Source organism: Eptatretus burgeri, chromosome 2 (assembly GCF_056783735.1).
Source record: "Eptatretus burgeri isolate ZD-2024b chromosome 2, Ebu_testis_v1, whole genome shotgun sequence".
Classification (NCBI taxonomy): Eukaryota; Metazoa; Chordata; class Myxini; order Myxiniformes; family Myxinidae; genus Eptatretus; species Eptatretus burgeri.
In genome coordinates, this window is record NC_140962.1 from 23,822,833 (window position 1) to 23,848,462 (window position 25,630).

The 25,630-nt window shown below is 46.6% G+C and overlaps 1 protein-coding gene across 4 annotated transcripts in view; it reads right to left on the minus strand.

Annotated features, from left to right (window-relative positions):
- LOC147031599 (uncharacterized) overlaps positions 1-25,128 on the minus strand; it is a 595,949-nt gene extending 570,821 nt beyond the window's left edge. For all 4 annotated transcript variants that reach the window (XM_085865857.1, XM_085865848.1, XM_085865859.1 and 1 more), the window contains exons 1-2: positions 25,006-25,128; positions 24,719-24,838 (exon numbers count right to left, since the gene is read on the minus strand). In XM_085865857.1, coding sequence (XP_085721983.1) covers positions 24,719-24,838; positions 25,006-25,075 — 190 coding nt within the window. In that variant the 5' untranslated portion in view covers positions 25,076-25,128. The remainder of the gene's footprint in view (positions 1-24,718; positions 24,839-25,005) is intronic.
- Between the last annotated feature and the right edge of the window lie 502 nt (positions 25,129-25,630).

Consider the following 25,630-nt stretch of genomic DNA (forward strand, 5'->3'; position numbering starts at 1 on the left):
CCAAAGGAATTAAGTATCCATCTCAGATCCTTGGTCAGAGTCCAAGTCTCGCATCCATAGAGCAAGACTGGAAGTACCAAGGACCTGAAGACTCAGACTTTCGTCCTCCCGCACAGGTACCGGCAGCGCCACACCCCATGATCCAGTGAATCCATGAGTCCCCAGGCCCGACCCAGACGTCTATTGACCTCTTGTTCACAGCCAGCAGAGACATGAATATCACTGCCAAGGTAAGTGAATCTCTTCACGACCTCAACATCCTCACCACAAACAGGTACAGACAAGATAGCAGCATCCAAGATGTCACCGAAAGCCTGGATCTTAGTTTTGACCCAAGAAACCCGTAATCCCAGCGGCTCCGACTCCTCATTCAGCACATCGAGGGCCCCCAAAAGGATATCTAAAGTCTCCGCAAAGATGACTGCATCTACTGCAAAATCAAGGTCCGAGATCTTGACATTGCCAAACGATGCCCCGCAGCTTGATCTCTCCGATATACTCCCTAAAATCCAGTCCATACAAGTGCTGAAAAGTGTGGGGGCCAGTACACACCCCTGACGAACTCCAGTAACAACTGGAAATAAGTCAGAGATGGCACCACCACACTTCACAGCACTCTCAGTAGCAGAGTTGAGTTCAGACATCAGATCGATCAGTTTTGGTGGCACCCCACGAAGACCAAGAATCCTCCAGAGGACATCCCGATTCACTGAATCGAACGCTTTGCAGAGATCAACATAGGCTGCAAGCAGCCCTTGCCGAAACTCTCATCTGCGTTCGGTGAGGACACAAAGAGCAAGGATACGGTCAATCGTTGACCTCTTTGGTGTAAAGCCTGACTGCTCTGGACAATGGTGCTCAAGCAGATGGTGACGAACCCTATCAAGAATTATATTCGCGCAAAGACCTTGCCCGGGACTGAGAGCAGCGCCACCCCTCGGTAGTTGTTGCAGTCTTGGCGATCACCCTTCCCTTTCCAGAGAGGAACAAGGCCCCTCTTCCAATCAGTTGGGATGATGCCTGTGTTCCAGGCAGAGTACAAAACTGCATGCAACGACACGAGTGCAGTATTTCCACCAGCCTTGAGAAGTTCACCATGGATGCCACAGATCCCTGGAGCTTTGCCGCATTTCAACTGGTTCACCGCAGCCCGTGTTTCCACAAGCGAAGGTGGACCACAGTTGATTCGAGGGTCAGCAACAGGGTTTGTAACACCCTTGACGTCCAACTCGACAGCTGGGGGATCAGCCTGGTACAACCGCTCAAAGTAACCGGCCCAGCGGGCCTTCATTTCAGATTCCTCTGTCAAGAGCCCACCACTCTCTGCTCTAACTGCAGTGCTCCGAGGGATGGGCTTGGATGAACGCAATGCGCGAATTCCCCTGTAAGCGGGATGAGAATCACCTGTCCACAGGTGATGCTCTACCCCCTCACAGATTCCTCGCACATAGGCCTCCTTGTCCACCCTCAGTGCACGTACAGTTTTACGCCTCAGCTCCCTGAACAGCTCAGCTCTGCCATTCAGCATGGTCCTGCGACTCTGGTCAATGGTATCCAGTGTCCCTTGAGAGACAAAATTCTTCTTTGTCCTGCGGTGAGTTCCAAGACAACCACCGGCAACATCAAGGACGGTGGTCTTGAAGGCACTCCACAACTCTTCAGGACCCCCCCAAAGCACCCAGACCCCCAAGTGTCCACTCAGCCTGTTCGCAAACTCCTCAGCTACTCTCTCATCCCTGAGCTTGCCAACATCCAGCCTAGGCTGGGATGGTACCATTCTCCAGGGTTTAAGGTGCAGCTTTAGAGTTGCTACAACAAGCCTGTGGTCAGTATTGAGGAACTGAGCACTCCGGTAGACCCTGCAGTTCTGGATCATCCTCCAACGACCGTCAATGAGGACATGGTCAATCTCCTTTGCCACACCGCCAGCGTTGGAATACCAAGTCCAGCGATGAGCTTGTGGGCGCTGAAACCATGAACCAGCCACCCTAAGTCCATGACTTCTTGCAAAGCCAAGGAACTTAGTGCTATTCTGGTTCATAGCTCCTGACCCATGGGGACCAACACACACCTCATAACCATCCCTATCAGTTCCAGTCGATGCATTGAAATCCCCCAAGACTCGAAGTGTATCTCGTCTGGGGCACTGATCAACCACAGACTCGAGCGTGGCGTAGAATGCATCCTTCACGGTGAGATCACTCGCCTCAGTCGGAGCATAAACAGAGACCAGGGAAATGACACCTAAGGCGTGACGAATCCTTAATCTCATAATACGCTCGTTGACCGGTGTTACCTCAATTATCATATCATTCATACCATTTCATTAAAATGATTCTGCATGGAATTGCAGTGAAGATGTAAACAAAATAATGTCTGAAATCAGTTATCTCCTGAGCATAATATAAACATGGACCGGAGACAAACTCCTATCCGGACACATCCGGAGACAATCTTCTGTACAGACATAAATACCACCTGGATACATCCGGAGCCAAGCTATCTGGAGGCAAACACCACCTGGAAGCGCCCGGAGACAAACACCGCCAAGACACGCCAGGAGACAAACACCACTCGGACAAGCCCAGACACAAACACCGCCCGCACATGCCCAGAGACAAACACCACACGGACACGCCAAGAGACAAACCACACCCAGATGTGCCTGGAGACAAACACCATCCAGAGACAAACACAGCCCAGATGCGCCCGGAAGATAAACACTGCCAAAACGCGTTCAGAGACAAACACAGTCCAGACATGCTCAGAGACAAACACCGCCCAGATGCACCGAGCGACAAACATTGCCCAGGCACGTCCAGAGGCAAACAACGCTCAGCTCAGACATGTCTTGGAGACAAACACCGTCCGGAGACAAACACCACCTGGACGGGTCCAGAGACAAACACCAACCAGAAACAAACACCGCCACGACACGTCCGGAGACAAACACCACCTGGACATACCCCGAGACAAACACCGTTCAGACATATCCACCATCTGGATATGTCCAGAGACAGACAGAGGGAGAGAGGGGGGAGTGGGGGGAGAGTGGGGGGGGGAAGGGGGGAGTGGAGGGCAGAGGGGGGAGAGAGGGGGAGAGACTTGACTTTTGTATGCTTTTATTATAAAAGTATCAAAACACACCAGAAAAGCACACTCAATAAAAACAAATCCAAACGATTTTACAGCAAAAATAAATTCAACAAAAGCAAGACAAACAAGTGTGTCTGTTCATGTCAAAACCACCACTGAATAATACATATATGCAAAAAGTAAGTGTAAGTACTTTACACTTTTACAAACAGATTCCATCACAAAAAGAAACTCAAAACCTCATCAGTGTACCACTGATCACCCACAATATCCAGGCTCAAAAGATAAGCCTGCTCCGTTTTTACTCGTGCCGAAACCATACCTTTGAAGCACAAAAGCACATTTGCATTTTTCCCCTTCAATTTTGCTTTCCTGGTTTTATAAATTGCCACTTTAGCAATGGTCAACAGAAAAGACAAAAACGAGAGGGCTGGTTTACTTTTATAATTCCCCTTGATTCCATAAATAAAGACTGGAAAGGAAAAAACAAAATTAAATTTATAGAAAAGCTGTTGAAGGAAGAGAAAGAGGGGTACCAATCTCTTACATTCAATGAAAACGTGGGCAACATTTTCAATCAAATCACAAAAAGGACAAGAAATTGGAACAGAAGAATTAAACTTCTGGAGTAATGTCTGTGTGACCAGGGCTTGATGTGCTCGTCTCCAATTCAGGTCTCCAGTTCGCCCAAGAGTTGGAGAACTATACATTTTGTTCCACACTGGAGATAAAAAAGCTCCAGCAGGTAAGGTCTCATTCCACCGATTTTTCAACAGTTTTGTAAAACCAGGTATACATGTTTCCAGACATATGTTGTAGATAGCCGTTTTCCCCATAACGTGAAACACACCAATTTCCTCTAAGTTTGAGGAGAACACACCCTCTTGTTTTTTTGAGGCAATTTGAAGTTCAGGGAAATAGAGACACGAGTCCACCACTTCATCCACCCCAGTCCACCCGATGTTTAGTCTATGAAAGGTTTGAATTACTGCTTTCAAGACATTTTCCACAATACGAGCAGAACGAACACCAGTTTTTAATGAAAGTGAGCTTACAGGTCGCCAGGCATTCAAGGATGGCTGCAACAGGTCTCGCACTCTGTTTATTCCAACACTGGTGAAACAATACATAAATGACCTGGAGGTTGAAATTCGAGAGAATAAAGGATTCCGAACTAATGGCTCATGTACAAACTTTTGGGCATCGTATGATACCTCTAAACGTTGCACTCCGAGGACTTGCCAAGCATTCAAAAGGATCTGATGAAAACTGGGAGCTGAGACATGTCAACATGTTGCAGGTCGATGAGGAAAAGTTCACGGTCATATTTCAGACCTTCCACTTTCTGCAAACAGGCGTTTGTGAGACGTCGCCAAGGAACACACTCACTGTACATTAGGCGCTTAATTGTGGAAATCCAGAATGCCATTATCCGACTTGGGATATGCATCAGATTTTGACCACCCGCATTTTGGGGTCTGCAGACCACGTCTGGGCCCAGTCAATGGTGGCCACCCCAGAAAAAAATCAGTCAGAACCCTCTGAATGCCTGTGACCAAGTATCTCAGGGGTTCAAAAGGGATAACTCTATGCCAAATAAATGGAACCAACAGGTTGTTTATGATTGACACCAGTGTCTTAAGCGAGAGAAGTTGGTACAATCTTCTCCACCGTGCCAGTTTCAATTTAACTTTTTTCCAGGAAGTTCTCCCAATTTTTTTGTTCATACGCTTCAATTCCTAGAAATAAGCCTAAATATTTAAACCCCTCACTACTCCACTGTATTCCTCCTGGTAAAACACGCAGGGACGAGGAAGGCAATCTGGGGCCCACCCAAAAAGCTACACTTTTTTTCCAATTTACCCTTGCAGTAGAAGCAAGCTCAAACTGGGTAAGGCAACAAGAAACCTCAGAAACATCTTTTTGATTTGCAATAGCAACACAAATATCATCAGCATAAGCTGAAACGACGACTTTGGAGTTTTGTGAAAGAGAGACTCCTAACACGGAGTTCCGAAGTAAAACTAATAAAGGTTCAACGGATAGATTGTAGAGCATGCCTGATAGCGCACAGCCCTGACAGATGCCTCGCTGAAAGGGGAAAGGGTAACAAAGACTATTATTAACCTTCAGCAGACAAGATACATTTTTGTACAATAACTTAACATAAGCAATAAATTTTTCCCCAAACCCTGTTCTCCTTAATACATAAAACAAAAAAGAATGGTTAACACTGTCAAAAGCTTTTTCTTGATCTAAAAGTAATAAACCAAAACCAGGAGATGTAGTTCGACCAAGACTGATCAAGTCTTTCACCAAAAAAAATATTATCGTATATGGAACATTCTGGAGCACAGTATGATTGATCAGTGCCAATCAAGAATGAGATGACTTCCTTTAGACGTGTTGCAAGTGCTTTTGACAATATTTTATAGTCCGTGTTGATCAGTGACACAGGTCGCCAATTTGCGGTCTCATGCAGGTTTCCTTTCTTTGGAAGGAGACTTAAAACTGCCCTCCGGCAGCTCAATGACAATTCACCTTGTTCAACACTCTCCTGAAAGACCTCAAGAAGAGTAGGGCCTAGAATGTCCCAGAAAGCCTTATAAAATTCAGCTGGAAGGCCGTCTCGTCCAGGGGCTTTCCCATCCTTGCTATCCCTGAGCGCAGCAGTAAGTTCTCCAAGAGAAATGCCAGGCTCAAGCAATTGCTGTTGGTCTTCAGACAGAGAAGGGAGCTGTTCAAGCATCGCATTCCTGTTCTCCTCATTCACAGCTCTTTTTGCGAAGAGTTTAGAAAAATAGTCTTGCAGTTCATGCTTGATATCACTCTGGGAGGTCAACAAATCACCACCAGAAGAGCGCAAAGCATGGATTTGTTGAGAGGTCTTGACCATTTTTTCCAAATTGAAGAACCCTTTGTTTGGAGTGTCAAGTTGGATTTTTTTGTTTCGCAGTCGGACGAAAGCACCGGCCGCCCGCTCTTTCACCATTTCAGCCAGAAGGGTCCTTTTCTCCGACAACTGCTGGACATTCACGCTAGACAAACCAGCTTTCTGCTCACAGATAAGTAAATCGTTTTTTAAAGCAGATATCACACCAAAAGCGTTGTATGTGCTGTAAGAGCAGTATTGTTGGCAAAAACATTTGATTTGGGACTTTGTGCAGTCCCACCATTGTCTTAAGTTCAAATATTAACCCTTTTGTGACTCGCATTTTTCCCATACCATTTTAAAAGCTTCAATAAAATGTGCACTTTGTAAAAGTTTCAAATTAAAAGTCCAATATGCACTTCCGCAGACATGATGAGGAAAGCCACACACCATGACAATCATGTGATGATCGGAAAAACCAGACGGCCTTATATACGAGTTCTTAACAATGTTTACCATTTCATGATTAACATAAAACCTGTCTCGGCGAGCCATCGTCAAAACATTTCTTGATGCACAAACCCATGTATACGGACGGAATTTATGGTTTTGTACCCGCCACACATCCACCAGTTTAAACTTTTTGACGAGCTGTGCCAAAGGCCTTGCACTGGGTGGATGAGGCTCACAAGTGTTCCAATCAAGTTGTAGGTTGAGGGTGCAGTTGTAGTCACCCCCCCAGACACAACAACATGGTTAAGTCAATGGTGCTTACAAACTCTACCAACTTGTACAGAAAAGCACTTCTTTCAGAGTTAGCAGTCGGACAATAAACATTTGTCATGCAAATCTTTAGGTTACCACTGACAAATTGCACAGACAGTAAGTAACCTTTGCAAATTTCCTTACAAGTTATCTCCAAAGGCTGGAGTCAAGGATGCAACACTATTGCCACACCAGCCTTGGCCTCAACAAGCGCACTCGAGAAAAAAAGACAACCTTTAAAGATTTTACACCACTCATCCTCAAAAGACTGATTTGCATGCATCTCCTGTAGCATTAGCACATCAATTTTTTTCATTTTGGAAGAGCTGAAATACCTGGAGGCGGCACACAACTGCGGCCTCCATTGATGTTCAGGGATGCTACTTTTATCTCCATTCTGTTAATTATTCTTGAAGCTCTTTACCAGACCGAGTAACACATTTCCTTAACCTTTGGAATTGAGGATCTGACATGTTAACCTGATAAGGACCACGAATCATACTCCTTGCAGTTTTAATGAAACCGTGTAAATTGGGGAAGTAATCTTTGATTTTTACATATCTTTTCCTGAATGTATCATCCAGGAATTTAATCACATTTTCTTGAGACACTATGGTTGTGTCCTATCCCCCTTCATCCTCTTGAAAGCTTAAAGCACTAAAATGTGGGGTAGAAGAGGTTTCATCTGAATCAAGTGCTTCATCTATGGCCTCTCCTGTAACTTGTGGAACACTTACTTTTGGCTCAACAGAAAGTTCTGCTGTTTTTTTTTGTATACCTTGTCGAGGCTCGTAGGAGAGCTAACACACAACGCGCAGCAAATGGCATGAAACAAGAGGGGTGGGAGTGGGAGGAAAAAAACAGTGGGGAACAGACACAGGAGATCTGTGGAAGGGAGAGGGATGGGATGGGGAACATGGGGAATAGAAGATGGACATTACAGGGACGTTCAGGAATTAAAGCAGGGGAATTGAAGGAAGTGGGCTTGGGTGGATTATCGGGGGTAGAAAAGATCGAGGATTTGGATGGGGGATGATAAGAGGTGGTGGTCAACAGCTGTTTTGAAAGCCTGGAGGGAAGAATGGGAAAGAATAGAGTGAGCAAGTTTATTCCAAAGGCGGGAAAAAAAAAGAGGAATGAAAGAGTGAAGGTGAGCAGTGATTCATGATTTTGGTAGTTTTACTTAAAGGGGGTTGTTGGCGGACCTTGAGTGCCCTGTGGAAATGTGGTGGGGGCAAATCGCAGAGAGAGCAGGGGGGCAAGGCTGGAGAGGAGACGGGAGAAGACAGAAAGACCACCGACCAACCTGCAGTGATCGAGTGAGAGGCCCAAAGACTCAGCCTCATTTCGGGAGATGCCAATGATCCGAAATACCTTGGTTTCCACTGCGTGAAGCCGAGAAAGGTGATAGGCAGGAGCACCAGCCCAAAGGGGAGAGCAGTACTCCATCAGGCTGTGGACAAAAGCTTTGTAAGTGGTCAGGAGCTCAGGAGGGTCGAGGAAGGACTTTGCTTGCACGACGGAGGATTCCCAGTCGGCGACTGGATTTGGAAGCGAGTTTTGAAATGTGGCTTTCCCAGGAAAGGTCATGGCAGATAGTGAGACCCAGAAGCTTGAAAGAAAGGACTTCTTCCAGAGGATTGTTGAGAAAGTGGATGGGGGGGTTTTCTAAACGGTCCTTTCGAAGAGACATAGTGAGTGTGAGATTTGTCTGGATTGAAAGACATGTTCCACATGTTGGACCAGTTTGTGATTTTATCCAGATCTGCAGTGAGCGAAGAAGCTGCTGCTTGCCGGTCTGAGGGATGACAGAGGGTACGGCAGAGGGTGGAGTCATCAGCAAAGAGATAGAGGATTTTCCAGAGAGTCGGAGAGATCATTGATTAAAACCAGAAAAAGAACAGGGCCCAGAATGCTACCTTGAGGAACTCTAGCCTGGACAGGAAGAGGGGATGAAAGAACTCCATTTAGGGCCACACGTTGAATGCGACAGGAGAGGAAGTCTGCGAACCATGAGTGGAGATGGCCTTGGATACCATAGGAAGAGAGTTTGGTGAGCAGGGCAGGGTGCCAGACTGTGTCAAAAGCACGTGATATGTGCAGGGATACGGCTCGGATTTCCTGTCTGGCATTGAGAACCTCCATCCATTGATGGGAGAGCAGAAGCAGCATATCCAGGGTAGAGTGACCTGGTCTGAAACCAAATTGATGACCGGAAATCAAGCCATTGGAGAAGAGGAAGGATTTAATGTCTGAAGCGATGATGGATTCCATAACCTTGCTGATGATTGGGAGAAGGCTGATTGGTCTGTAGTTGCAGGGATCTGTTTTTGTACCTTTTTATACAGGGCAGTGATGTTTGCAGATTTCCAAGCAGATGGCAGATGACCTTGAGCAAATGAGAGGGTGAATAGAACAGAGAGAGAGAGGGTGAGCAAGAGCAGAAGAGCAGGCTTTGAGGACACGTGGGCTGATGTCGCCTGGACCGGTTGCAGAATCTGACTCGAGGTTTGAAAGCAAGCTCTCCACCTTGTCAGGAGAAAAGGACACAGAGTCCAGGGACAGTTTGATGCGACTGGGTAAGGTGGGAAAAGAAAGTGATGGGTTTAGGACACAAGATTTAGCTGCAAACACCGAGTTTAGGCATTCAGCTTTTTCACGTGCGGTATCAGCAGTGCGGCCATTTGAGGTAAGGGAGGGATGGAGGGGGAACATACACCAGAAACAGATTTGATTAAATGCCACCAGGATTTTGAGGAGGGAGAGAGGTTTGAAAGTTCAGACTTGAGAAGAGAAAGATGTTGTTTTCTGGCTCTCCTGAGGGTAGATACACACTTGTTCCGAGCTTTGTGGAAGGGACTGAGATTGCCCTCAGTTGGGTTTGCTTTCCATGAGGCAGAGGTAAGTTGTTTTAGGACAACTGCCTCGCCACAAGCTTCAGTAAACCAAGGGCGGGAGGAAGGGTAGGACAACTGAACACGAGAGGGGATAAATCTGTGCATGAGGGAGAGTAAGTTTCTTTGAAAGAATTCCCAGGATGAGTTGATGTTTGAGAAAGTAGTGATCAGAGACCAGTCTATAAGTTTGATGGCTGCTTGGAGACCCTGCCAGTCGGCTTGAGTGAAATACCAGACTCGACGGCGGTGAGGTGGTTCTCTGATAACAGCCAGAGAGATGTCCACTTTGACAAGGACGTGGTCAGAAGAACCGATTGGAACGGAGGAAGAGCTGCAGATATTGTCAGGGAAATTTGTCAAAATCAGATCCAGAAGAGATGGAGTACCATTGGTTGAGATCCGGGTCGGGAAGTTGACCAATTGAGTCAGTCCCAACGAGTCGCAGAAAGCTTTTGCTGAGGTGCCATGACTGGTGAGAGAGGTACCCACACCTAGCCAACTGGCATGATGACAATTGAAGTCACCACATAGGAGGAAGAGAGAGTTTGGATCAGAAGATAGAACATGGTCCATGTTTTCAGATAGTGAGGTGTAGATGGAGTCATCACTGTTAGGTGGACGGTACAGTACACATATAAACATGAGGTGGGAGTGGAGGGAAGCCGTAGCCAGAGGTATTCCTGGGGGTGTGGGGGAGTGAGAGCAGTGCATGGAGAGTGAGGAATAGAGTCTTTGATGAAGAGAGCAACACCTCCACCAGGACGAGGCTCAGTTCTGTCATACCGGAGGAGGGAGTAACTGGGGAGAGATACTTGGGAGTCAGACACGTCTTGGGGGAGGAAAGATTCTGTTAGGCAGATTATGTCTGGTTTGTCAGTGGCAACCTGTATGGAAAGATCTGAAAGGTTTGAGCAAAGGACCGGGATATTTGAGGTCCACAACTTTTAATGAAGAGGTAGGGGAGCAGGCTTTGGGTGCAGGGGGTGGGGCGGAGGGGGAGGGTAGGACAAGGGACGAGGGGGGAAGGTAAGCAGGGTTGTTGAAACAGTGTGGGGTATTGCAGAATAGCTAGGGGAGGGGCCGAATGAGGAGGAGAGAAGGCTCTGTGGTGCTGGGGGAGAGGGGGAACAAGGCAGTTGAGGATTTGAGGAGTTGGAGTGAAGAGATGGAGGTGAGAGGGCAGTGGAAGGAGGCAGCTTAGTGAATGAGAGGGGAGGAAACTTTGAGAGGGACGAGTGAGGGGATGAAAGGTGGGACAAAGGTGAGGGGGGAATTTTTGAGAGAGAGGTGAGAAGGAGGCTTGGAGGGACTAGAGTGGGATGGTTGCTTTGAGACTGAGAGTGAGGGGTGAGGGGTGAGTTGGCACTGAAGTTGGAAAAAAAAGAATGGTTGATGGAAAGCGAGCATTCATAGCAAACTGGGGTTTTTTCCGTTTTAGGTCAGAGATGCGATTTAACACAATTCTTGATGGATGCAATGAAGGCGAATTCAGAGAATGGAGAGAAGAAATGCTGTAGCAGTTGGATTTTTTAGGCAAGGAATGAAGGAGAGGTCAGAATGAGAGCAGTCTGTTAAAATAGCAGAAGAGTTGTGCATTTTAAAACATTATAAGATCGTTTTTGTTATTATTAATGTTTGAGAGAGTTTTCAACAGATTCGGTCATGGAAGTGTTGAAGAAAAAAAAAAATCGAGGAAGAGGAAGAAGAGGAAGAAGAGGAAGAAGAGGAAGAAGAGGAAGAAGAGACAGAAGAAGATGTGATGAAGAAGAAGAAGCAGAATCGGGAGAAGGCTTGCATTTTTTTTTTTGATTGAAGATAAGAAATAGAGAGATTAGCTGGGAGAATGGGGGTCATTAGGAAAGTGGGGAGGATAGAAATTGAAGGTAATGGGGCGAAAAAACAAAAAAACGATCGACCACAGGGGAACCGGTCGGCCTCAAGCCCAGGCCAAAGCCTAGGCCTCAAACACCCGGTAAGACAATGTCGACAAAAACTCACAAAATAGCACGATTTTTGAAACAAAACCGAACTAGGAACACACAGTAACATGTGAGTGAGAAAATTAAACAGTTAAAACGGGACAAATAACGACCGGAAACTTATCTTTGAGATCGTCAGCAGAGAGGCCCTAAGGAGACCTCTCGACGCTCCAAACCCGGAACCGGTCCGTAAACGGGTTTAACTCACAGGGATTTTCCCCTTTATCTATTTCTCCATCACTCTCAGAGATAGCTATTAACTCGTCTGAACAAGTTTGGCGAACAGGACAAACACTTAAAACATCCTGAGATACCTCACCGTTCTCTGTGTCCCGATCAGAGTCGGCCAGTGGAACAAGCGAAGTTTCCACATCCGCACACGACTCCGGTACCACCAAGGGGTTTCCAGTGCGAGACGTCCCTTGTTAGTCCACCGAGCCTGACACGATCTGGACCTTATTCTGCTCCTTAGCATAAAAGGCATCAACATTTGACCGTTTTTGGCCTTTTTTCCCGGTATCCATAACAGATACCTCCATATTGTCCACACTGTCCTGTACAGTGGATGGTGAAGGAGAGGAAGCAACCACTTTCACTTCCCCGTTTGGTGGGGGTGGATTAATTACGTCACGATTACACACCCTCTCTCCAACGCCGGACGGGGTGGAGGAGTCCAATTCGTTCTCGATTCAATTCGATTCACCTTCTCCCTATTAGTTTGTGGTGAGGAAGAATCGTCCCTCACCGAACCTTCACTTTCTTGCGGTGTAACCGCGTTGGGACAAACACACTCCACGTGCCCGTAAGCTCCACACCCAAAACACGTCATAACCTCTGAGGAGGCAAACATTTTATCTTCAAATCCGTCGATTTTTACACCGAGTACAATATTCAGTGTTTTACCATTTTCAGGTCGTGTCATATAAACCACTCTTTTAAAGGACTCTTCTTCTTCTTCTTTCGGCTGCTCCCGTTTGGGGTTGTAGTGTACTGAAATGGGAGATGCGAAGCAGGCAGACACGATGCGGAGGAACAGTCGAGCCGGGCTGTGTTGCACAAGTGCGAGCGCGGGCGTACTGTGCCCGCGGCTCCCCTTTATTCCGTATTCGGCACACTCACGAGCCGGGCGACTCCAGCATTACTACGACGCCTCAGGCGGCGCGCACACTGCAGATACGATAACCACCACGACCACTCCTCCCATCATCACGCCCATCGTGCATCATCACCATGCCCTTCCCCGGAGGCCCGCAGACTCCACCACAGGGGTCGCCACAGCGGATCATCCGTATGATCCGCATAGTGATTTGGCACATGTTTTACACCGGATGCCCTTCCTGACGCAACCCTGGTCGCCTCTTGCGACACAGGGATATGGTACACCTATTTTAACCGGGGTATACACCGGCCCAGTACACTGGTACTCATTTCGCCGACCTCGGAAGGATGACAGGCTGAGTCCATCCCCTGGTGTATTAATTCAGTGGCCCAACGGGGCTTGAACTCAGGACCTTTTGGATCCCAAGCCGCTGCCCGAACCACTGCGCCAACACCAGGATTTATAACTCTTTTAAAGGACATGACGTGTTTAAATTTATCGCTAACACGACGCATCGGCACCACTCGGATCCTCGACACAACCTTATCGAACTTGTTCAACTGGTTACACAAGTCCTGGTTCCTTATAAATGGTGGAATATTATTAATGTTAACTTTAACTGTTGGGGCCTGTAAAGCGAACACAGAGAGGTAAGTGTTCGGTTCGATGAACAGGCCATGCTCAAACACCGCGGCGACCATGTGTTCCTCCGACACAAACACCACAAATTTCTTATTCATGCGACAAGCAGCACGAATATTATGTAAACCGACGATGTTACCAATGGCGGAAAGCACATCGTTAAGTTCCACCTCACTGGGAGGGAAGAAAAAAACAGCGTTTTTACGAGTTAGTGACTCGAACATGTCGACACGGAAACGTTCACCCGCCAATTTTAACTCAAGAAAACAAGTTAGTAAACTTTAGCGAGAGAAATAAGGCGTTTTCACAAACACCAAGAAATCAACGATTAAAGTTGAGAATTAACAATGAACACGGTCGCAGTGAACGAGAAAAACCTCCCCCGGCGGCCATGACAGGCCTTAGGCCTACGATTTTCTCGACACGAGATCGTGGGCTCCTTCTCCCTCTCCCTCTCCCTCTCCCTCTCCCTCTCCCTCTCCCTCTCCCTCTCCCTCTCCCTCTCCCTCTCCCTCTCCCTCTCCTCCAGACAGGAAGGAAAAAAAAACATGGGAAAAGTCCACAAGTAGAAAACGAACACATGGGAAACGAAAAATGGGGAAAGTGGAAACACCAAACAGCACAGCAGAGGAGGGGTACTCACGACACGAAGCAAAGAGCAGCCATGACAGTACACACAACGTACCAACAGCCAGCAGGGGGGGGGAGGGGAGGAGAGGGGGGAGAGGAGGGGGGGAGGGGGGGAGAGGGGAGAGGGGAGAGGGGAGAGGGGAGAGGGGAGAGGGGAGAGGGGAGAGGGGAGAGGGAGAGGGGAGAGGGGAGAGAGGAGAGGGGAGACGGGAGAAAGGAGAGAGGGAGATTAGCAGAGAGAATGAAATGTCATGCTTTATGAACAACACACACACACACACACACACACACACACACACACACACACACACACACACACACACACACACACACACACACACACACACACACACACACACACACACACACACACACACTTGGCCGACATCGGCAGGTTCGAGTCACTGTGTAGGATCATTGGGTGTGGTGCTGTCGGTACATATGCAGAAGGATGAAAGTCTGAGTCTTTAAGTCCTTGGTGCTTCGAGTGTTGCTCCCCCCGATGTGAATCTTGGATTGTGACCAGGGATTTGAGATGGAAACTGAACTCCTTTGGTACCAGGTCTCTTCGGAGAATCCTTGGGTATCGCTGGTCAAATTTTGTGTCCAACGAGGCGGTTGCTGAGAGATACTTGGATGAGATTTGTAAACTGTATAATATATGAGTGTCAGCTGCGGCTGTATGGTCATGTGGCTCGTTTTCCTGACACTGATCCTGCTTACCAGATTCTCTCAGCGAGGAAGCCTCATGAGTGGAGGAAGCCAACGGACCGACCACATGCCTTGTAGTTGCAGCAGGTTGATCAGCATCTCAAGGAGATCAGCATCTCATCTCAGCATCTCAAGATGGACCAGGCATCTGGGATGGCCAGACAATGGCCCCTGGAGTACCAGTGGAAAGTGGATGCAGCAACGTGCTGCTCTGGCACATGCTCCCATACCTGGCCTGATCTTTCCATCAACAGCCAGGAAATGAAACAAAGTAAAATAGTGGGTAATACTGGGAAAAAAGAATTCATATATTAGCTGGCAATCCCGGGTTTCTAACATTTCAATCATCTGAGACGTCTCCTATGCTAACATGACATATCAACCTTTCAGATGTTTTTCCTCCATCCAACGATTCTTCTTTACATGGAGACCACAAACATTCGATTTGCTGAAGTAACTTCAAAACAATGACTAAATAGATGTTTTATTATTAAAATAAATGACAAAAATCACTCATAGAGTGACAACTTGGCAAAACAACACAATGTAGAATGGCACTCGGGAGAGTGCACACCTCTGCCAGGTGGAACAGTTCACGCTTTGTATCCCACTGATGGGCTGGATCTGAACCAAAATCCAATCCGCTTGTTCTTGTCACCTATTCAACTCTTCCACCTTGTTTTGTCATAACTCATCAACATCCTTTTGAGATAAAGTGAAATACTTAGTTTTTGGCCCTATCTATCAATTTTAGAAATGAGACCTGTGTTGACCTTTTGACCTTAAAATTAATTGTTAGTTTAATTCAGTGACCTGGCATGAAAATGCTCTTCAAATTTGAAGTCAATCGAATGAAAATTGAGGATTTTAGAAAATTTGGCCAAAATTGTCCTTTTGGCCTATTTTGAACTTTTGCCCGATGTTTACCTCAAAATTAAAAGGTGGTTGAATTGACTGACCTGATATGCAAATGCTCTTCAAATTTCAAGTTATTTGGATTAAAATTGAGGATTTTAGAAATTTGGCCAATGTTGACCTTTTAGCCTACGGTGACCACAAAAGTAATTGGTGGTTGAATTCAGCGACCTGACATAAAAATGCTCTTCAAATTTCAACTCAATTAGATAAAAATTGAGGATTTTAGAATATTTGGCCCAAATTGGCCTATTGGCCTAAGTTTACCTCAAAATTAATAGGTGGTTGAATTCAGTAACCTATTGTGCAAATGTTCTTCAAATTTCAAGTTAATCAAATGAAAATTGACAATTTTAGAGACAATTTTAAAATTTGGCCTATTTTGGGATGACCTTCTGGCCTATGTTGACCTTTTGAACCATGATAACCTCAAAAGTAATAGGTGTATGAATTCGTTGACCGCAGGTGCAAATCCTGTTCAAATTTCAAGTCAATCGGATCAAATTTGTGGATTTTAGAAAATTTGGCTCAAATTGGTCTATTGGCCGATGTAGACCTTTTGTGCCGACCAAATTTTACGAAACTTCATTGCAGGACCATCACAGTGTCGGTGGTATTAATCTCCGAAAATTTTAGAACGATCGGTTGAGCGGTTTTTGGGCTGGAGGCGAGTGGACAGACAAAACAAACACACAAACAAACAAAACGGTGGTAATCAACATACTTGCCAAAAAAAAAAAGATTACCAAGTAATAAAGCGACGTAAGACGAAACACTTGAAAACATAAAATGAAATAGAATAATACAAAATTGACCGACCAAACTAAACGTAAAATCGGCCGTCCTGCCTGAAGGGACAAACAAACACAAGAAAAACGCACAAGAAGATAAACCTCCAAAAAAACCTCATAAGTTAGGAAATAATGAGACAAACAATAAACTTTCCTTTGTCAAAGCGAGAAACACGGTGATAAATAATTTCAAAATGGGGGTCTGCAGTCCGGTGGGTCTGCAGTCCGGTGGCGATTTGCTTCGTCTGCGGCAATGCTGGCTGGCGTCCGTGGTGCCGTTCTTGGTCCCCGGAGCTTGGTGCGGCGTTGTTGGCGGTGGGTTCGAGTCCCGCCACCGGACAAGCTCGAACAGACCGCACGAGGCGGGACAGGTACCCCGGCCCGGCTGAGGACCGAAATAGACCCACGGGGTCCAGTTTCTTTTTGGGTGTGTGTGTGTGTGTGTGTGTGTGTGTGTGTGTGTGTGTGTGTGTGTGTGTGTGTGTGTGTGTGTGTGTGTGTGTGTGTGTGTGTGTGTGTCCGTGGGCCCAGCCTGTTAAGTAGAGCTGTTAAGTCTTTTCGTTCCTTGTACATTACATTTCTTATTCAGATAACTCTGCTCTTTATGTGCTTCCCTCCCCGATTATTATTGTAAAATAAATCCCCTGTTAAAAGTTCCAGTTCGTTGTTTGTGTTTTCCTTCATTGACCCAGCATGGTTCAGACTTGAGAAATAGCGAGGCCGATTTGGCCGATAAGTTGCCATTGGGACCGGCGTGGCTGTGGTAACTGTGCTCGGTTACGCCGGATCCGAGTCGGTACCTGTGGCTCAGTCCGGACAGAGTCGGCCGAGGGTATGGTTTTCCCCGGTAGTTGGACGACGTGGGTATTTAGGTATATTGAAATTCGGCAATTAACCCTACCCCACGCCGTCGAAGTATTGGCGACCACGGACTGCTAAGGGACCCATGACCTTCGGAGTTGTCCGAGAGTCATGACCTAAATTCCGCGTGTTCGGTGGGAGATGACTCCTCCACTGCTCCATCTAGTGGTCGTTTATCGCCACCGACCCCCGGCCCACAACAATTTTTCGTTGGAAGAAAAATAATTCATAAATTCAAAAATCATCTGAAGTAAAAAGAAAATACTTATCTTTGTCAAAGAAATCGAATCGCTGATCTGATTTGAAAGATTGTAAAACAAACACAAAGTTGAGAAAAACAAGAGGAAGTACATGAGAAAGCACATTGAGGCTTTCAAAATAACTTGAATATTGTTAAATAAAATAACTTGAATACTGCAAAATTGACTCAGGACAATCCCCCGGAGATGATGAACCTTGAATGGAATTTGTCACGTGCAAATTATGAAGGATACAATGCAAAATAGAACCACAGGTCCATTGGACCCAAGCCACGCAGTCTGGAGGTCGTGTTATTATTAAATGTAAATAAATTATTCCTCTTAAAAATTACCGTAATTTTTTAAAAAACATTATACCACAGAAATGTTGTAAAAATTCGACTTGAGGGACCCATGAAAGGGGATGCAAACAAAAATTGAAATAAAAAAAGTTGTAGCACAACAGAAAATCGTCCGGGTCCATTGGACCCTGCCTCTGGATGCGAGCGAGGGTTAACAGTCACTTCGGTCATTTTGCACTGAAGGCAAAACTTATAGGGAGGGCATTGCGATTATGAATATGATAGTTCTGAAGAGGTCTTTGGCTTAGCAGAGCACCAACATGGTGGACGTATGATTTTTTTTTCAGTGGGCAATTGTGGGTGGAGTAATTTCAGCTGTCAAACCAGTGGGTGGGAAAGGAGCGTTACACATGCACGGACGGACGGACGGACAAGCATATTATTATATAGACTAGCATGGACCAGTGGAGCACCCGCACAACGTAAAATGTGACTTCAAGTCTTCAACCGCCCCCCTCACAAATGCCAAGTCATCAACCCCCCCTCCCAAACTCCAAGTTCTCAACCTCTGCCTCCCAATCAAAAGGCGACAACCCCTTCCCAACTTGAAGCTTTGAATTCCCCTCCGTACTGCTCCACCCTACTCCCCCCCCCCCCCACCAGAGAGAGCTTCAAACTCCCCCACCCAACGATGTCCCACGTTTGATCTTGCCCCCCTCCAAACTCCAACTCTGTCCTCCCCTTCTCACCCTCCTCCAGCTCATAAAAATACCCTGGCATTCCCACAGAGAAACATGGGAATATTTAATGCTTTCCCCTCCCCAACCACACAAGATTACCTGTCCAAGTTACAATTCTGCGAGATATGTGGAAACTCCATGGTATTGAAGCTCTCAAGTGACGATGAGCATGCTAATTGTGGCAATAAACAACCGGAAACCAATTATCTTCTTCCTGATGCTAGGATGCACATCATTATTGTTATTTAATAACATGCATATTTGTGTGTGCACGTGTGTGTTTGTGTTTCTGTAACAATCCTTCCCACCAATTTTTGACAGCTGCTCTGACTCCACCCACAATTGCAACCGCGATGCTTATTGAAGATGCTTCATGAAGAATATTTTTAATTTACGATAATTTCTTAGCACACATTTAGTAACACAATTAGGCTACTCATAATCATTTATTAAACTAGAGGGGCACTCGGTAGAGAGCATACCTCTGCCACGCAATGCCTGATGCACAAGGACATATTGGGCCCATTACATTTTTGAAATATCATGCGATACATCACTCAACATGATGGCTCAACCATCACGGCATCCCTCCTGACGAGGATGAGGAGATGTCACCCTCACTGGAGAACATCATGGTCTTACGCTGGTTGCAACTCGTTCATCCGAGCCTACCCCGTCTGGTGAAACAGAGGTACGGCACCGAACTCGGGTCACGCCCGCTGGCGTCCATCAAGCCTGAGATCTCTCAAGCCCTGCATTTGCTGCTAGATGAGGTTCACACGTCTGCTGATGCCAAGGCTTTCCGGGCCGCTACTTCCTCCTTCCAGAGGAAGCGGACGGTTTCGCCCCCATCAAACAAGACTAGACCCCATAACTTCCCCCTCTCACACACACGACAGGTATCATGCCCATGATGCAAGCAAGCGGGACGACCAGAAAGACATTTTCTCAGCAAATGTAGTTTTCTACCAGATCAAGACCGCCAATATATGGCTAAAGCTCTGAAGATAGTTGCTATCCTGGATGATGATGATGATGATGATGATGATGATGATGGTGAGGTCATCACAGATACTTGTCTCCACCAAAGGGATGATGAACCCACTGATCATTTACTGGAATCAGTTGCACTTCATGTGCAGAATCGTCAGCCACACTACTTAGACACATTCTTCAATCATAATGCTATTTGAGTGACCATTGACAGCAGAGCCACAGGCAACATGATCCGTGCTTCCACAGCAATGAGACTCGGTGTCTCCATCAAGAACTCATCCCAATCTGCTCAGCAAGCTGACAGTTCATCACCTTTACTTGGTGTTGGTGAAACACGGTTCTCTCTGTCCAGAGTCCATCAAAACCTTACATTTGAAGGCCTGGTCATGGAGAACCTTGATGTTGAGGGACTTGCAGGGACCCCTTCATGGAAACCAATGACATATCTATTCGACCTGCCAAACACCAAGTGCTAGTTGGTGACTTCTCCACCTTTGCCTACGCATCACGACCCCCATGTTTTCTCTAATTCCTGCAAGGTGAGATGAGCCCATGTTCTTCGTGCACCTCCAAGATCAACAACAGTCTGGCCAGGGGAGTTCATCGAGATGACCCTACCAGATGACTTTGCAAACCTAACGACATTTGCAGTTGAACCATCCTCTTTCCCGTCAGGACCAGAGTGTACGAAATCATCTAACACCTGGCCTCCACCACATCTTTTGAATAGTGTTGCTGACAAAATCCGCATCGCTAACCTCTCGCATGAACCACAAGTCTTGCCTCACAATGTGCATTTTGCCAGTATACGACCTGTCTTCACCCCTGACTCCCAAGATTCGCTGCCTCCCCAGGGTGACATGACACGACCGCTTACAAAGCAATCCAAGTGAGAGCACCATCAGCTGTTTTCAGAGCCTGTTATTGTGGACCCAGATCACACTCTGCCTCTCCACACACGTATTCATTTCCAAACGCTCCTTCAGGAGTATGATGACGTCTTTGATCCAACAATCCCAGGCTGCAACGGCAAAGTTTGACCCTTCAATGCCAATGTCAACATGGGACCCATACCACCTCCACAACGAAAAGGTTGCCTCCCGCAGTGTACCAGAGATAAACTTGTTGAATTGCAACAAAGATTTGATGACCTTGAAAGCCTTGGAGTCTTCATTCGACCTGAAGATGTGGGAGTCACTGTGGAGTACCTTAACCCATCATCTCTCATGAAGAAGCCAAACGGGGGTTTCCGGCTTGTTACTGCATTCGCTGATGTTGGGCGCTACAGTAAGCCCCAACCTTCACTCATGCCAGGTGTTGACTCAAGCTTGCGCAAGATTGCGCAGTGGAAATACATCATTGCAACAGACCTCACCAACGCTTTTTACCGAATCCCATTGGCACGATCTTTAATGAAGTATTGTGGAGTGGTCACACCCTGCAAAGGTCTTCGTGTATACACTTGATGTGCCATGGGAATGCCTGGATCTGAAACCGCCCTTGAGGAATTGACATGCCGTGTCCTAGGCAATCTGTTGGAGGGTGGGGAAGTCGACAAGCTTGCAGATGATCTCTCTATATTGTGGTGGCAACAGTCCTGAAGAACTTCTTCACAACTGGCAATATGTACTACATGCCCTGTCACAATGTGATCTGCACTTATCTACCCCAAAGACTATCATCTGTCCTAACATGACAACTATTCTGGGATGGATTTGGTCTCAGGGCACCTTGCAAACTAGCCCACACCATGTGGCGACTCCCTCTACCTGCTCCCCAACAGAGAAGGTCTCTGGCATGAGATTATTCATTGGAGCATACAAGATGCTTTCAAGAGTCCTTCCACAATGTACCTCATACACAACCCCCTTGGACGCTGTCACTGCCGGATGTGAGTCCTGCGAAAGGATCAAGTGGACAGATCATCTCTGCACAAGCTTCCAAGTTGCACAGTCGGCTCTTGCATCCACTGAAATCATTACCCTTCCCCGACCAGATGATCAACTCTGGCTTCTCACAGACGGCGCTGTTAAGAAGCATGGCACTCCATCCACCCTGTATGTGACCCATGGCAACAAACTCAAGCTTGCTGGGTTTTTCAGTGCCAAGCTGTATGGTCGCCAAATCACATGGTTGCATTGTGAAATTGAAGCTCTGTCCATCGCAGCTTCTATCAAACACTTCAGCCCATGCATTGTACAGTCCATACACCGTCCTTGTGTTCTCACAGACAGCAAACCATGTGTGCAGGCCTCTGAGAAACTATGCAGGGGAGAGTTTTCTGCCTGCCCAAGCGTCACCACATTCCTTTCTGGAGTCAGTCGCTACCATGCTTCTATCAGACACCTCGCTGTATCTGTAAATATTCCTTCGAATTTCGCAAGCCGCAATGTACCTGCACGTGAAGACCACACATGTCAAATCTGTTCCTTTGTACACCAGACTTCAGATTCCACCGTTTACCGGGTTTCCATCGAAGACATTGAGTCAGGCTCAACAAAACTCGCTTTCACCAGCAGGCCAGCATGGCTCGCTATCCAATCCGAATGCCCCCACCTCCGTCGCACACATGCTCACTTATTGCACGGCACTCACCTTTCAAAGAAGCTCACCAACGTTCATGATGTTAAACGCTACTTCCAGGTTGCTACCATTGCACGAGATAGTTTACTCGTCCGGCACGATGAATCTTATGCCCCTCCAGAGAATGCATTATCATTCCGCATAGTGTCTTGGAAGGCCTGGTTACAGCCCTCCATCTAAGTCTTTGTCATCCATCATGTCATCAACTCAAATTGGTCACCCACTGATATTTCTATGTACTTGACATGGATTCTTCCATTGAACGGGTCACTGCTGGCTGTCATAAGTGTGCTGCTCTCCAGAGCATCTTGCACACCGTCATCCCTCAATCTTCTAGTGACCCTCCAGAGGTGGTTGGCATCTCGTTTTCAGTTGATGTTATCAAGCGCGAGCGACAACTCATTTTAGTCATATGAGAGTGTCACTTCTTACACAGTTGCATGCATCATTGCCAACGAATGCCGAAACACCTTAAGGGATGCTCTACTTCAATCCTGCATTGAGTTTTGTCCACTAGATGGTCCCAAAGCTGTCATACGGACTGACCCTACCCCGGGGTTCTCTGCTCTGGTGGGAGATAAGCTGCTTCAGGAACACCGCATCGCCATTGAGCTCAGTTGAGCAAAGAACCCCAACAAGATCCCAGTGGCATAGAAGGCAGTACAGGAACTTGAGGAAGAACTTATATGCCATGAACCACATGGAGGTCCTATTACACCTTTGACTCTGTCCATCGTCACTGCATGACTCAACTCATGTCTTCACTCCCAAGGTCTTTCCGTGAGCGAGTTATGGATGCAGAGAGACCAGTTCTCCAATGTACAGATTCCTCTGTCTGACGACAGGATTATTGAGACTCAACATCGGCTCCGCCGGGCCAATCACCCATATAGCCAGATGTCTAAGGCCCCCGAGGTGTGCAACCAACACTGATCTCAGTTGACATTGGTGATCTGGTCTATCTTCATGCCAATCGCAACAAATCTCAGGGCCGCCAACACTACCTGGTTACCTCTGTCGAGAATGACTGGTGCTATGGCATGGGTCGCATAGCCCTAACACTGCCACTGGATGCACACACGCACGCATGCACGCACGCATGCACACACGCACACTTATGATACAATTATTGAGTATTTATATGATGTTAATCCATCAGTTTAGTGAAATAATCTGGAATTCAACTCTAGAATAGGGTCATAAATCCCGTTTAACGATTTAACTCCCAGACTTGGTCATTGAGGAAGCCGAGTAGTCACGCGACCTTGGCCGGGACAGGTTAAGACTTAACAACTTTTTACAAAGAGAAGGAAAAGGCAAAACAAAATAGTAGAATGTCTGGAACTTCCCCAAAATGTCTCTACCGTCTGAAGGAAAGGCGTTTTGCAAATATTCACCCCACACCTACCCCCATAACCTAAACCTTCCCATCCCTCCTTCTCTCCTCACCCCTTCATCCACCTGCATCCACTACTCCTACCCCTATGTCCACCTCCGGAACACAGGAAAGTCACACCGACCATTCGTACAGGATTTGAACACTCACAAACTAGGATTTGAGAGTTTTTTTGTATACATAGTCGAGGCTCATGGATGAGCTAGAGTTAGTACACTGAACAGAGCAGGGTGCAACAGGACAAAAGTAAGAGTAGAAAGAGGGGTAACCATCAACAGCAGAGTTGTACGCCAAGACGGAGGCACATTTGGACAAACAATTGGTGTGGGGAGGAATGGGGGGCAGGAGAGGATGCAAGTGGTGGACAATATGGATACAGAAGGAAACTCTCAGGAGGGAAAACTGAAAATTTGGAAGGAGGATTTGGGGTGGGGTGAGGGGCAGGGGATGGAAGTTAACGAGGGTAGAAAATATCATGCTTATGGATTGGGGATGATTTGAGATGGTGGTGAACAGCTGTCTTGAAGACTTGGAGGGAAGAATGAGATCAAAGAGAGTCTGGAAGTTGGTTCCACAGGCAAAAAAAAGGAGGAATAAGTGAGTGGAGGTGAACAGTGATCGTGGATGCTGGGAGTTTCACCACAAGGAGGTTGATTATCGGACTTTGTGACTCCTACAGAAACCATGGGGGGGGAGGGGCAGGGGACAAAGCATGGAAAGAGCAGAGGATGCAAGACCAGAAAGGAGGCAGGAGATGACAGAGAGACCACTGACCTGTCTGTGATGGCAAAGTGATGGTGATCGGCCCATAGACTCAAACTTCATCGTGGGATATTCAAATAATCTTGAAGGCCTGAAAGTCTTCCACATTTTACACAACCCGAACTATTGCATGAGCACTTCTGAGCTCGTATAGATGCATTGAGTACTGAGAAAGAATAGCAATAAGGATGTGAGTTTGTTATAAAAAATGATGGCCATTAATATGATTGAAATATATCAAAAATTAAAACAGATAAGTTTGATGATTACGTATAATATTTATTACACTTCAGATGATGATTATTTATGGTCACAATTCCCTGCTAAAATGTTCTGGATCATTTGTACTGTGGGTATTATGGAACGATTGAGTTCTGTAGAATTTATACAGAACATGTTTTTTGGAGGATTACCTCGGACATCAAGGCAACGAGCATCATACCTGGCTGAGGCTGAAGCACTGGTCCCACAAGACCGTGCTGGGAGTCCGCTCTTGCGAACACAGAAAGCATGTAGACCACAAGTCCAAGCGCCAGCAGTTCCATTGTGCTCCCGGTGTGACCTGATCAAGACCCCAATGTACCGAGGTGAGGCAGACAAATGTTAGAGTTTCTTGCTGGGATTAGGGAAGGACAATTTTTAGGAAGAGCGTTAGATCTGCACAAACGAGGCGGACTGTAAAGGATAGCCTTCCACCTTTCGCCAAAGCCGGTGGTTTTACCAACCTACCTTTACAGATCAGTGATCTTACGAGTTGACTCGACACAGCACCCAGTGCTGGGTGACTGTTCACGGGCATCTCCAACCCCTCTGCACACAGCTTTACGCACAACTTTCTCCACCCATTCTCCAGACCCGACCCCCCCCCCCAGCATTCTCCCTTTTTACTCCCTCCTTCCAATGCTCCAATCATCCCAACCTCCCCTTCTCACCTGCTGAGGTCCATTTGTAGCTTCAGAACCCCCCTGGTCTATCTCCTGATGTTAACTACAAATAAAGAAACAACATCCACAATAACTGTTGATATCTATCACAGTCGTTTCCAGATAAAGAGTTCCAACACCTTGTGAAGGCAATTACGTGGAGGGATCAGGTAAGTCGATGAATTCATGGGTTGGGAGGACGGCACACTAGATTAGAGTCCCGACGTGGGTCAAGGTGTCATTTTAATTCCATTGATCGTTCATTGAATGAGCACACGACAGTCAATAGCTCACCACTGTTTTTAAAATGACAGGATGCTGCGCTATTGGAGACACCAATCGATTAGAGAAGGGTTTCCAAATGTATTGGTTCCCTCGAGGTGCCGAAAGGAGATTTTTTTTGGGAAAATAAAGTTCGTTGTTTGAGATGG